Source organism: Haliotis rufescens, unplaced genomic scaffold, assembly GCF_023055435.1.
Source record: "Haliotis rufescens isolate VD_foot unplaced genomic scaffold, xgHalRufe1.0.p SCAF_3, whole genome shotgun sequence".
NCBI classification, from domain to species: domain Eukaryota; kingdom Metazoa; phylum Mollusca; class Gastropoda; order Lepetellida; family Haliotidae; genus Haliotis; species Haliotis rufescens.
Window position 1 is genome coordinate 38235315 of NW_025964001.1, and position 14331 is coordinate 38249645.

At 41.0% G+C, this 14331-nt stretch overlaps 1 protein-coding gene across 1 annotated transcript; it reads right to left on the bottom strand.

Annotated features, from left to right (window-relative positions):
* Positions 1-1452: 1452 nt before the first annotated feature.
* On the bottom strand, positions 1453-11454 carry LOC124118501 (calmodulin-like). The gene is made up of 5 exons (XM_046480621.2): positions 11305-11454; positions 6455-6485; positions 6119-6265; positions 5325-5576; positions 1453-2429 (listed from the first exon to the last, which is right to left on the bottom strand). The coding sequence occupies exons 1-5, from the start codon at positions 11305-11307 to the stop codon at positions 2407-2409; spliced, it is 456 nt and encodes a 151-aa protein (XP_046336577.1). The 5' UTR covers positions 11308-11454; the 3' UTR covers positions 1453-2406.
* Positions 11455-14331: the final 2877 nt, after the last annotated feature.

Below are 14331 nucleotides of genomic sequence, written 5' to 3' on the forward strand. Positions count from 1 at the left end.
GGCATTGTATCTCAGTTGGCTAGCACTAGAAAACCGTCGTAAGTCTGACTAGTACATGCAGCCACACACGCACGCACTCAAGTTCATGCACGTGGCTATGTAAGTGCGTTAAGCCCCATTTCACTGTTCGAGGTGGATCGCACCTAAGCATGACAACTACACTCGAGCAAAAATGAATGACAGTTCCAGCAAAGTTAATGTACGTCATTCAAAATCCATAGTTTATATTTAAACTCAGTTTAATGATGTACATTGATCTAGTACTTACTGATTACCCTGGTAAAAGAGAGGCACTGTCTTTAAACAAATTAGTCATAACCATGACACAAACGGCACCAACTGCGTCAAGATCAGGACAGGAAATCGGCTCAATACGACAGAACACAGTGGTCTTTTAAATAGGGTTCATGTTTCGTCAACGTATGATACAATATCCTTGAGTGATATTTAGAAGCTGTAACGTCTGTGAAGTTAGCATTGACTTATTGATCACAACTTCTTGTATATGTTCTATCAATACTGATAATGATATAATTCATGACGTTTGCGAACAAATGTGAGTACCGTTATCGACCACTTTCTTGAAAAGATACTAGCTTGTGTACCGACAGGTCGCATTGAAAGAATATTATAAAAAAGAATCAAGAATGCATGTTTTTAATCCATATGAGAGAATAGAGTCTTTGTAAGCTGATCGCTTGATTGTATTCTGTAGATAAAAGCGACATAAGCATTTCCATCTTTCTAAGAAATATCTGCTAAAAGCGGAGTCGATTGTACAAATCCAACTATATTATGAGGAGGTGTTTATGAATCACTATCAAATAGTGATGATACCAGGAGTTCGCGAATAGGTTTGCGTATGCTGCTCTACCGGTGACACCCTTCACAAACACATGCAAAGGTACGTCAATTATTCACCACAAAAGTACGGGAACATACATGGTGCAAGTCAAAATAGGGAATTGCATCAGACATCACTTTTGTTACTGATGGTCAAATTTGGAAATGTCCTCCACATGTCTACCATAACACTTTTGGAAAGCTTTACTGAAGCCTTGAATGTTGCAACCCTGATTGAACAAGTTTTGAGCAAGGTTCGTAGATGGAACTCCGTTCATCCGGACATGAAACTTGAATCTCACACCATGAACTGTTGTTAGGACTGGGGTGAGTGAGTGAGTGAATATAGTTTTACGCGTACAACAATATTACAGCTAGAACACGGCACCTGATATCCATGTAGGGTTTCGAACTCGAGTCGCCTTGTAACAAGCAAACGCCACAACCACCAGGGCCTACTTGCACAAAGCGATCTTAGCGCTAAGATGATTGTAACTCCCTTACGTTAACATAGGCTTACGATAGTCTTAGCGCTAAGATCGCTTTGTGCAAGTGGGCCCAGGTTAAAGTTCCTACTGAGGTAAATATACGACCACACAAAAAGCGTCAGATGATCATGAAAAGATTTATTCAGAAAACAAAGACTGCTGAAAGTACACACTTGAGTATTAAAAAATGACAAGCGTCATGATCCGTTTGTTGGTTGTACCTGCTGATATAAGTCAGCATCCATGTTTGGCGTAAAGAACCATAGTCCTAAAACTGAAGACCAGATTGTCCCTCTACTGGAGAGACCACACCCAAATGTGGCCCGGGGGAACGACAGATCATACTGGTCAAGAAAAAGTCTTACTGGTCAGCTGATGAACTTCCTATTTCGAACTCTACATTCAGCTGATACTACTAAAAAACGGAAACCCATTTACCAGGATTTTTCTGCGGTACATACTTTCACCGGACAAAGGTAATATATCGCCCAGAATATATAACTTCGATACAAGACGTTTTAAGTTTCGCACATAGAACCGAAAACACGACAAATTCTCAAAAAGGTCACAACAAATTGATTTTTTGATTGTAGTAATGGCTCCCTGTTTTTTTAAAAAAGAACTCCTGCTGCAGTTTTTTGGATAAGGGACATAAACATTCTCTCGACCAAGGTGTTTAAAATAGCGAAATTATTATTTTTTATCTTTACATAGAGTCAACCCTTAATTTAACACATTCAGGGATGTAGTTTCAGATGCATATGTTAAGCAAACGAAATTTTGACTTCTGATTCATAGTTACACCAAAACTGAAAGAGTACAATTTGTCATCTATTCCTTCCATTAGGCCAAAAGGAACAGAAAGAACTTTTAAATGGTGTACATAAATTCAAACTGATACCCCTTATTTCTGTAGCAAGGTGTGTGGGTCGTAAGTTCTCATACCTACACTTAGCTGTTCCCTATTAAATAACTTCCGAACCTTGGTCCGCGTTGTGTGACTTCGATGTAAATGGAGCGAAGTGAAATATTTAGAAAAAGTAATAAATAGCGTTGCTGTGGTCCTTGCCGACGTCTATGTCATCATTTGCACAAATTCTGAAAAATAAAGTGGATAGTTTAGTAATATGAATCGTTTAGCGTATTATACGTTCAGTGAATTGTCAATAGCCCGGAAACACGTCTTATAATATATATGTTTTCTCAAACAAATGCCACAACGCGACCGCTTCATTTATTTATTGCTGTGTTTCTTCGAATACCGATTCCAAAGTAAGGATATCTACTTCGTCATTGAAATAGTTGAATCTGATTGGAAGTCAAATTCTGATAAAACGGGGAAATAATATGTCGATAAATATTGACAATCAGAAATCACCATCGAAATTTTCGTTGTTGTAAAGTAAAGATATGATATTAATCAATACGAGTGAATAATGATGATAATAATAATAATAATAATAATAATAATAATAATAATAATAATAATAATATTGCATGAGTGCTCTGTGCGCTGCAAATGAAACTTATAGTCAGTGATATTGTTAAAACACGTTTAGAAGCAGGATACTTGTAGAAGTGCTCGAGTGAGTGAGTGAGTGAGTTGAAAATGCGGCAATATTTCGGCCATATCGTGACGAGAGCATTGCTTAAATCATTTACTCCTGGTGAACACAAACCAGCACAGAACCCGTTTTCGGGGCTCATAACCGTGCATAAGAATGAGTGAACCAGTGGTTGAAAGCATGAGCACCGACACATGCTGTAGGGGAACATTGACACACAATCAGCCCGGCTATATATTGTTACCACCAGTTTTAAATCGGCGTTTATGATAAGAATTCCTATTCTGACCCAAATCCCCGCAGTTTCTCCCACATAAATCTATCTGCGGATACCACGTCAAATACGTCATTTCCGCGCGTACAGTTTGACAATATGTGTGCAAATACTTCTAAGTCGACCCTTTGCACGCAGGTCCTGCACGTTTTCCATTTGGTGCCGCCATACCAAGGAGACTATTTAATCCGAAACTTGGATTCGAACACAGGGGTGTTTCCATGGGCTTGTCAATAGTACAAAAAACAAGAGAGCACGTTATTGACCCGCTCGTTCAGTGTTGAAGACTGAATCCCTGCAATGATCCGAAGAGAATCCATCGCTAATAGCATTATTGTCAAATCCTCAAAGACCGTATTTCAACGATGTCAGAAGCCTGTGAAGACATGAAATATGACTAACACTCTATTTGACGGTTGAAATGTATCGTGTAAAGTTATAAAGTATCTTGTAGATTTGCAACCGAAATCGGTTTGATCGGTCTGCTGTGCCCTAGTTTGTGGTCGGTTATGGTGGTGGACTAAGCACTTCCTTCCACCTGGGAGAGATCTGGCACCATCTATCATTGCTATCAATTCTCCCCGGATTTCCGAAACCCCAATTCCATATTGTTGTCAGAGCTATGATATGATATTAATGATAGTACTCTGGTAAGAGACTCCGAAAGTGATCATAATGCAATATGCGATTACTCGCGTGCCACGCTTCTTTTACACTGCAGAATGCCATGGATACACTGCCAGGCAAACGATTGTATACACCCAGGGTGGCTAAAAATGAAACAAACAAAAAATGTTTTTTCGATGCTGATGTATTTGATGCGGGGATTAAGTTTGTGGTTTGGAGCTTAAGTGTGCAGTATTTAGGCGACTGTTTTCAGGCAGGTTTTGTGACGTTTGAAATTGTGTAGTCAAATCCTAAGTGTATACTTTCTTTTGCCCTATAGTTTACCCACATACACTGCACGTGGCGAGGACCTAATTAAAAGCAAATATATAACATGAATGGAAATCCCGATATGATGTATCAAATCAAGGTATTTCACCTAAGGACAACGCAGCTGATCGAATTAAAAATCGGCTGCAAAAAGTTTGATAGAAAATCTCGCAGGGCGTTTCTCATTTAGCGTTACGTATAAGATTAAATGATGGTGAGGTGAAATGGGGTTTAACGTCCCGTTCAAAATTATTGCACTCTATTCGATGGTGCATCACAGTTGTGTTTTTGACCTTACGTTTGCAGTGTTTTCAGCCAAGTAACCTTTTGATAACCTTTGTATTTTATTGGTCACATCCAGTTTTCAAGTGTATACTTTCTTTTGCCTGGGAGTTTATATGACCACACTGGCATTCTCCGACAAACGAAACAAGACCCCAGAGAAACTCCCATACTTTATCATAGGCTTACGATCAACGTGGCACTGAGATCGCTTTGTGGGACGGGGCCCAGATATCGACCGACAGTGAAATGCGAACGTTTCCAATAACAATGAGAACGTCCCGAGACCTGCTCCAGATCCGGATTAACAAGTTTCTAAAGTTTGAGTGAGTGGTTATGGTTTACCTCGCTTTTAGCAAAATTCGGGCAATGGTACGCCGGGGGACTCCATAAATGACTTCACATATTGTACCCACGTGATGAATTGAACCGGGTCTTTTGTGTGACGAGCGAACGTTTTAACCACTGGGCTACCCAATCACCCCCGAATTTAGTGAGTGGGTATGGTTTTACGCCGCTTTTAGCAATATTCCAGCAATATCACGGCGGGGGGACACCAGAAATGGGCTTCACACATTGTTCCCAATTGGGGGAATTTAACCTGGGCCTTCGGCGTGACGAGCGAACACTTTAACCACTGGGCTACCCCATCGCCGCCGGATCCACGCAATTGGGTTACGATGGCATGCGTCAACCAAGTTAGCGAGTCTCACCACCCGATCCCGTTAGTCGCCTTTTACGACAAGCACAGTCGCCTGTTACAGCAAGCATGGGTTGCTGAAGACCTATTCTACCCCAGATCTTTACGAGTAGAAGAAACCATTGATATCAAGAAACAGAAATCGCCCGGAAATAGGGTGTTCCGGTATTGGGAGGTCCGCCTGACGGGGTTTCAATGTTCTAGTAACAGTAACGCATATTGCTTATTTTCCTCACCATTATAGTCGATCTTGCCATCCCCATCCAGATCAGCCTGTTTGACCATTTGTTTCACCTGGGATTCGGTGATGTCGGGGCAGGTCCCCGTCAAGACTGACTTGAGTTCTGCGGCGGTGATTTTGCCGTCACCGTTCTTGTCGAATTGTTCAAACATCCTCTTCATCCTGTCATCCTTCTTGAATTGTGAGTCCATCTTCAGCATTATGCTCATGAACGCAATGAACTCATTGATCTCGATGGTACCATTCCCTACAAACGAGGGGATTTATATGTATGTGACAAACGACAGTGAGAGTGAGAGTGAATGAGTATGGTTTTACACCGCTTTTAGCGGTATTCCTGTTCTATCACATTGGTAGGGGTTGGGGGCGCCGGAAAGGAGTTTCACAAATGTGGGGAATCGAGCCGGGCCTTCGGCGCGACGAACTAATGCTTTAACCACTCACCTACCCCTCACCACTGTGAGGACACATGTATGCAAATGTATACAGAATATAAAAGTAAGGGGACACTTTAAAATTAAAATTAAAATTAAAATTAAAATTAAAATTAAAATTATTTAGCTGTGCTGCTATATAAAAGCAAATTAGTCACTGAAAAAAATATCTAGTGTGTTCTGTATGTATCTAGTGCATGGTCGGTTGCACATCTTGACTGAACAAATATCAAATACCTCAAGTGCCTCGTGTTTTTGATACACAAAGCCCACGCTCTAGCCATTTGTGAAAAGGCCGCTTAAGAGCGACCGTCAAGGACTGAGCAAAGGGAAAGTTATAAACCTGAACACTCACTGTTGGTGTCGTTGTCATCTATAATCCTGGAAGCTCTTTCCCGAGAAATGGTTGTTTTCGAAAATGTTGACAACGCCGACGCCAATTCATCGGCGTCTATTTGGCCATCACCGTCACGGTCGAATTTCTTAAAGATTGCCGTGTATTCTGGAACAGGTAAGTCAAAATAAAACCCTGAACAAGTATTCTGCACAAGCCAAAGGGTTATATGTTATAGGGCGTCATGATATCAAGAACTTAGACACCAAGATATCACTAAAATTATAGCTGAAAGCCCCCAGACACCCCCTCATTAGTCAAAGTTACTCTTGACTGACAGTAGCTGATGCAACGTACCTGCTTCCTGCTGTGAAGTAAGTCCGTTTGCCTGAAAAGAACAAAAAATATTTATTGCTGGACCAGAATCAATCAACACGAAGCAACCGAATCACAGAAACAATTGTAAACAAAAGGATTAAGAAAGAAAAACAATACAAGTGGAACAAGGTCAAAAGGTCAATGGTGTCTAGTGGAACAAGGTCAAAAGGTCAATAATGTTTAGTGGAACAAGGTCAGAGTGTCAAAGACGTTTAGTTCAGTAAGGTCAGATTAATAGTGCCGTTTAGTTGAACAAGGTCAGTGTCAGTGTCAATTACGTATACAGTCAAACTCATACAGAAATGATTCCTAATATGTCGCGTTTCTTATAGAAGTGAGTATATGGGAAGTGTTCAGCCTGTTTAGCGTAATGGAGGTCGGGCGTGTATAGTAGGTGTACATGATGTGCACCTCATTGTATCGATTAAAGGCAGTCATCAGAGATTGCCACTTGGCTGAAAGTAAAACGTTTCGTACCACCAGGGACAGTCGCGCTCAACCCATCACTTGGCCGTGGTCACTAATCCAATTGATGGACGAACACTGGTTCTAACGCTGCTGCAGCTTTTGAGTTGCAACTATATAGTATAACAGTGAAATTTAAAATTGCCTTTCATAAATGCATAGGTTATTTCCCATGATACGCACATGTGCACATCTGGTCTTAATAGTGAGCATCGAGGCGGAAACAAAGCTTAGTAAGTGCTGAGAAATCGATTGGAAATATCAGGGTGTAAGACTAGAACACAGTCATCATTTCCGTATACAGCGAACTCCGAAATACTACTACTAATACTACTACTACTACTAATAATAATAATGATAGATAGATAGATAGATAGATAGATAGATAGATAGATAGATAGATAGATAGATAGGATTTATTCTCCTGAACCCAGTTAGGGCTAAACCCCCCCCCCGAGGCAAGAGAGTTAACTGACTTTAAAAGGAAACTGGACTTTTATAGTCAGTTAACGCACTTGCCTCGGGAAGATGGGGTGGGTTCGACTAGGCAGCGCTTCCTGGGAGAAGTCTCATTCCTTGTCTGGGCTGCGTGTAGAGGGGGCAAGGGCCCTGAGCTGAGCAAACTCTCTTTGCGGCATTGTTTATTTTAATCTGAACATAACAACACATACAAATGTGAATACCGAACAGCGTTTTATCAAAGAACTTTAAAGATCACTAAGAGTTAGTTGTGCACCTACTTGATCTAGTTCCCTATCATTTCAAATCAAGCTGATAATTACTCCAGTAAAGGTTGGTCTAACTGAGTAATTGTGTTACTTATGTATACAACTTTATATTATGATAAAAAACAACTTTCTAATTGAATTTGTTTGTCAACCGATGCTTTCAAGGGGAAATAACTGCGATTGACGTTAAATCAAAAACAGAAGAAAGTGCTTTTGCTGTTCGATTACATGAATATAGATGAGAATCAATCAATACCTCGTATTGAAATGTTTACTCAAAGTGCATAATATATGGTGCGCGGCCGTGCTTGGTTAACCAGCGGTTGCTTGGTGACTGCAAGTCATCTGTATGGAAACGGCCTTGGGTATAATTATACACTGGATCCATTGACCAGATATAATGCGTGTTGTTATATATATGTGGTAAGGGCGATCGGCTGTGTATCAACAGCCCATACTCGGCTTAACTACTATCGCTTACAAAATGATGCTCTGCATGTTATTGTCCGAATGTATTATTTCCTGTCTCGGTCTGTGTGGTATATAGATTTGGTTGATTGCCGTTGTATGCACAAAACTCATGATCGTGTAAATATCTGATGATATCGACCCTGTGATGAGGCCACGGTAGGTGATACAATTGTTTAACGAAGCGTGACATACAATTAATCAACTAACACGCACGCACACACGCACACACGCACGCACGCACGCACGCACGCATACTCACATTCAACTATTATAAACAGAGAGAATGAGTGGCTGGTCATTTGGGTCAAGTCTGGATTTGGCACACCGGCTGTCGATTGGTTGATCCATGCCATCGATAGCACACAGCTAGTCTGACCAAAGATGAAAACCTCTCGCTGTCAATTTAGTTCGCTCGCACAAGTGAGGGTCTATTTCTTTCTGACCCGAGGTCACCTTCCAGAGGCAAGGGAGTTAACTGACTCTAAAAGACCAGTTTCTACATTTTTACAGTCAGTTAACTCCCTTGTATCGGGAAGATATACCCGAGGTGTGCATGTCAGCCTAAAGCGTTCCGACTCCGACTGTGATTCAGCGATCCAAAGAGCAAAGTCCTACCTACGTTCATAAATACCAACGGTGTGGGATAAGCTACACAACTGTAACTCGAACTCTCGATCTAATGTTTAAGACGATGTCACGTTGTGATCCCTGAAGGATATTGGCTAGCACGTATCGGAGGTCTCTCTTTCTCTCTATAATAATAATAATAATAATAATAATAATAATAATAATAATAATAATAATAATAATAGCAGTAGTAGAGGTAGTAATAATAATAAAAATAATAAAAATAATTCATTTGTATCGCGCTTTTCCCGTGCTATAAATCATGCCCAAAGCGCACAATTATTACCCCGGGCGATGGGGAAGCCTAGTGGGTAAAGCGTGCGTTCGTCACGCCGAAGGCACGCGTTCGATTCAATGTGTGAAGCCCATTTCTGATGCCCTCTGCCGTCGTGTTGCTGGAAATGTTGCTAAAAGTGGCGTAAAACCATACCCCCACACTCACAGTCAATGGATACACTCGAATTTTATTCTCGACTCCCTTGGGAGTGTACAACCCAAGCCGCTAAGTTTACCAGACAAATTACGAATTCATCCTGCCGTGTACATATTCGCGACTGGGCGAACAGAGGTATTTTCCGAACAAAGTCAGTTGCCTGAGAAAACACCATATATAACATGTGCATCAGTGTGGGTCAGGACCGAAGCCCAAGAAACTCGAACATGTTTACCCATCGGCCCACTCCCCGTGACCAACGTTGCCTGATTTGTCACCTGTGGACCACGTATATCGATGCCCAATGATCTGACGGGATTCAAATTAACAAAAATTCACTTTATAAATACCGAAAACTGTTTTCTTAATATACGTTTTCTAGAAGAATCGTGTCTGTGATCAGATAAGAACAGCGAGTCTTGGTCGGCGGAGGGATGGCCCAGTGGATAAAGCGTTCGTCCAAGCACTAAGTATGATTTCCCAATATGGTGACAATCCATGAAATCCATTTCTGGTTGCCTTCTTGAAGTTTTGGACTATAGCTTAACCTTTGCGTAAGCCCCAACATACTCACTCGAAGTCCCGGAGAACTTTGAAATTGCATTGAATTATCTATAGTGCAGTTAATGACTCTACGGGACTATACATCGACTTAATGAGATATCAGGTTACATGAATCGAGTTGAAGAGAATACAGTTTATGTAAAGTGTAGTTTACGAATATTGCAACAGTTTTATTGAACTAAATGTAAATCTCGCTGTCCGTTCCACGTTTGATTGCAAACATGCCATACAATACATTGATGGAGTAGCACCATATTGTCAGCTACTAGTAGCTGTACTTAGTTGCAGCTAGTAGTCAGTAGCTCATTACTACTATCACTGCCGGGACTATGTGGCGACGACACGCGACGACACGTTCGCTAACTCTCCCAATGACCACTGTAGTATTTTCAGTCCATTTCTAAATCTATGATTCACTATAAATAATAATATATTTTAAGAAAACACGTTTCATCACTACCTTAATAACGTAACCAAAACACATACATTATTTTATCAAAATAAAATTCGATTCGGCGTAAAAGGCAAAGTAGCCGTGGAAATTAAATGACGGGATCAGTGGAAATCAAATGACCCCAGGGAGTATCCGCGAAAGCGGTAGCATGCCCTGTCCCACCGGTAGCACCTCCACTTACAGAAAAGTAAGGATTCAAAACAACCGCTTTGGGGAATACGATGATTTCGTTTTGGATCTGAAATTCTAATTCAAATTTCTTCAGAAGCAGTTCCAGGGTGTACGGAACCAACAAGGATGACTTCGCATCATTACAATGTACATCTACATCCTCGTCTGGTGCCCATTGCGCTTAGTACTTAATAAGCATATGGACCAGCGGATTATAATGAGAAACGAATGGGGGGAGCGACCGCAGTCGTATCTACCATATATTGACTATATGTCGTAGTGATATGTTAAACACTCATTGAATACCCCCTAAGGAATGACAGAAGGCGTTTAGAGAATCGAATGCTAGCTTAGTAATGACGAAAACCATATCCCTTAAACTGTTTGTGATTCTGAATGGAATGCAGTATTAATATCTTAGCTATACGAATTAGCGATAATATGCCTGTTTAAGCAACATGACAAAGGCAATTTGTACTAATTACGCATAATGTATCAACGGGAGGCAATACATTCCGTAGTCAAGGACCAAGTGTTCGTCATATCATATCGCTGGAACCAAAGTATTCAGGCGTGGACCGTTTGGAAGTAATTAGGGCTGACTTAAGTATGTCTGTAATTATAAGCTATTTTCTCAATTGACTCATGAGTTCAAATTGCAACTATTGAACTGAAAGGAATATGCAGCTGTACTAAATAATCTCAAACCTCTAAAACGATGTATACCCTGTTTTGTATCAGTGTTAAAACAACTTTGTCAAAATGTAAAATGCGAAAAAATGTTTCAAGTTGATATTTTAACATTGCAATTGAACTTTTAACATCAAAGTATGAAAAGATAAATTGTTAAACGAAAAAGTAGGATAAATATGGATGAAAGTTATGATGTAGATTTTAGATCGAAAAGCCAACTCACCATGTTGCTTGAGTTGTGCGCGCGGCGTGCAGTAGGGTGACTGAAGCTAGACTGGTTGAATTCTGCTCACACCGACACTGACGCGCCTCTCAGCAATACACATCCATTATGGATGCTCGGTGTCAATACATCGCCGCAATGCGACATGCGCAGTAGAGAATTAATTGCTCCTACTTTCATAGAGGGTGGAAACCTAAATGGTTTATGTTATTTCAATGCAAGAGAATTGGAGTCATATTTCTCATATTGATTATTTGGATGTTCTCGTATTCATTTTGCTGTAACATTTTAATGGTAACATTGACGTAATAGTAGGATGTATCGCGGGGCACCTATTGAATTAAGTGTATTAAAAAAATCAAACAAACGCTTCGTTACAGTGCTGAAAATGTATAGTGTTTGACATAAATCAATAGGGGTCTTCTGATAACATTCCCCATAACTTGTGGTAGATAAAAATTGACGAAGAAAAAAACGGATGAATGATTCAGCTTCTCTGAGCTAAATGGCGCTCTAATATACAATGGAATATTCAGGAGCCATAAATGATCCCATCTAATGCTATTGTTCTTTTGACATTCATGTGCAGGCGAATATACAAACATTATCACAATGGCACTCATCTCTACAACTGAATATGATATTTTCAGAATGAAGTCAAATATCTGTATTTAGCAAATGAACAATTGTACATTGTACGCCTCATTTTATCCCGATATCAAACATAGCGGCACTGATACTAGACCCTCGGCGCGTCACTTCTTACTTCTCAAACAACAAACTGCATTGTAGCGTAAAACAATACAAGGCATGAAATAAACTCGTTAATGGAAAAAGATAGTTGAATTTGTTTTCTCATTGTTTGTCGAAACAGGGTATGTAGAAATCGATACTGTCCCGCCCTCTGGCTGTCTTGCTTGGTCTTGTCAAACATGGTACATGATCCGCTGGGATGGGGATGATGGGTCCGACCAAACTGTTCGGTTCAGATGCTGCTGCGTTATCTTGTTACCAGCAAACGACTTCAACCAATGCCGTGCTTGTAACTAACGTACGAGTTATAACTTGTAAGTGTGATATGAACTTTGTAAGTTGAAGCTTCTTTAATGGCCATGAATGTTTCAGTAATGATGGGTAGACACGACGGATGAAGGAGATGAGGAGATGCACCAGCCACGCGATCAATACAGTTTACAGTACACTTGAGTATTTGAGGTAGCGAGGGAGGACGCCTGCTAGGCATAAGTGTCTGAACGAGAGCTTCAACATCATTGCGTATTATATACTGTGTAAATGAAGCGTATTAAACTACAGGCATGGGAATGCAGGACACACGCGGGCCGAACAGTCATAGGTCCTGGGTTCAGATACGTACACCGCCTCAGTTTAGAGTTATCTCCCCCTGCAGTCATAATCCCATCTATGTCAAGTTATGCAAGTCAGGGGAGGATGAAAGGTTGCAGGCTGGAATGATCGTTTGCAAGCGTATATAGGTAAATCATATGCAAACCAATTAATTTGGAAATTCTATTTTTCTGACTGAGTGATTCAGCCTCCGTTATATTCTCATCACAATTGAAATATGTAATTGTAATTATACCACTTTAAAGAGTTGTGAGATAAAGAGAGACATATGAATATCATGTTATCATGTGTGATACGTTTACATAGATAAAGGCTTTGTCTCAATATATGATGTTCGTTGTTGGTAAAGCCGGCAAGTAGTTTTGTTGGGAGAATACCGATTCATGTTTATGATTCAGTTAAGTGATTGTGTAAGTTTCCGATTAAGTCATGTTTATAGTCCACTAAAGTCACAGTGTTGGTCCAGTAAGTCATGGTGTTGGTCCACTTAAGTCACAGTGTTGGTCCAGTAAGTCACGGTGTTGGTCTAGTAAGTCATGGTGTTGGTCTAGTAAGTCATGGTGTTGGGTGTTTGTCCAGTAAGTCACGGTGTTGGTCCACTAAAGTCACAGTGTTGGTCCAGTAAGTCATGGTGTTGGGTGTTTGTCCAGTAAGTCGTGGTGTTGGTCCACTAAAGTCACAGGATGGGTCCAGTAAGTCATGGTGTTGGTCCACTAAAGTCACAGTATGGGTCCAGTAAGTCATGGTGTTGGTCCAGTAAGTCATGGTGTTGGTCCACTAAAGTCACAGTGTTGGTCCAGTAAGTCACGGTGTTGATCCAGTAAGTCATGGTGTTGCTCTAGTGAGTCATGGTATTGGTCCAGTAAGTCATGGTGTTGGTCCAGTGAGTCGTGATATTGGTCCAGTAAGTCACAGTGTTGGTCCAGTAAGTCACGGTGTTGGTCCAGTAAGTCATGGTATTAATCCAGTAAGTCACGGTGTTGGTCTAGTAAGTCATGGTGTTGGTCCAGTAAGTCATGGTGTTGGTCCAGTTAGTCACGGTGTTGGTCTAGTAAGTCATGGTGTTGGTCCAGTAAGTCGTGGTGTTGGTCCAGTAAGTCACGGTGTTGGTCTAGTAAGTCGTGGTGTTGGTCCACTAAAGTCATAGTGTTGGTCCAGTAAGTCATGGTGTTGGTCCACTAAAATCACAGTGTTGGTCCAGTAAGTCACGGTGTTGGTCCAGTAAGTCATGGTGTTGGTCTAGTAAGTCGTGGTGTTTGTCCAGTAAGTCATGATGTTGGTCCATTAAGTCACGGTGTTGGTCTAGTAAGTCATGGTGTTGGTCCAGTAAGTCATGGTGTTGGTCTAGTAAGTCATGGTATTGGTCCATTAAGTCATGGTGTTGGTCCAGTGAGTCGTGGTATTGGTCCAGTAAGTCATGGTGTTGGTCCAGCAAGTCACAGTGTTGGTCCAGTGAGTCGTGGTATTGGTCCAGTAAGTCATGGTGTTTGTCCAGTAAGTCACGGTGTTGGTCTAGTAAGTCATGGTGTTGGTCCAGTAAGTCACGGTGTTGGTCTAGTAAGTCATGGTGTTGGTCCAGTAAGTCGTGGTGTTGGTCCAGTAAGTCACGGTGTTGGTCTAGCAAGTCGTGGTGTTGGTCCACTAAAGTCAAATTGTTGGTCC

What these genes read in the sequence shown, in the direction of transcription:
- LOC124118501 (XM_046480621.2), bottom strand. An exon ending in AGATGACAACGACACCAACA is followed by an intron (nt 5,577 to 6,118) that starts GTGAGTGTTCAG and finishes CCTCGTTTGTAG; the next exon opens with GGAATGGTACCATCGAGATC. An exon ending in TGGCAAGATCGACTATAATG is followed by an intron (nt 2,430 to 5,324) that starts GTGAGGAAAATA and finishes TTTATTTTTCAG; the next exon opens with AATTTGTGCAAATGATGACA.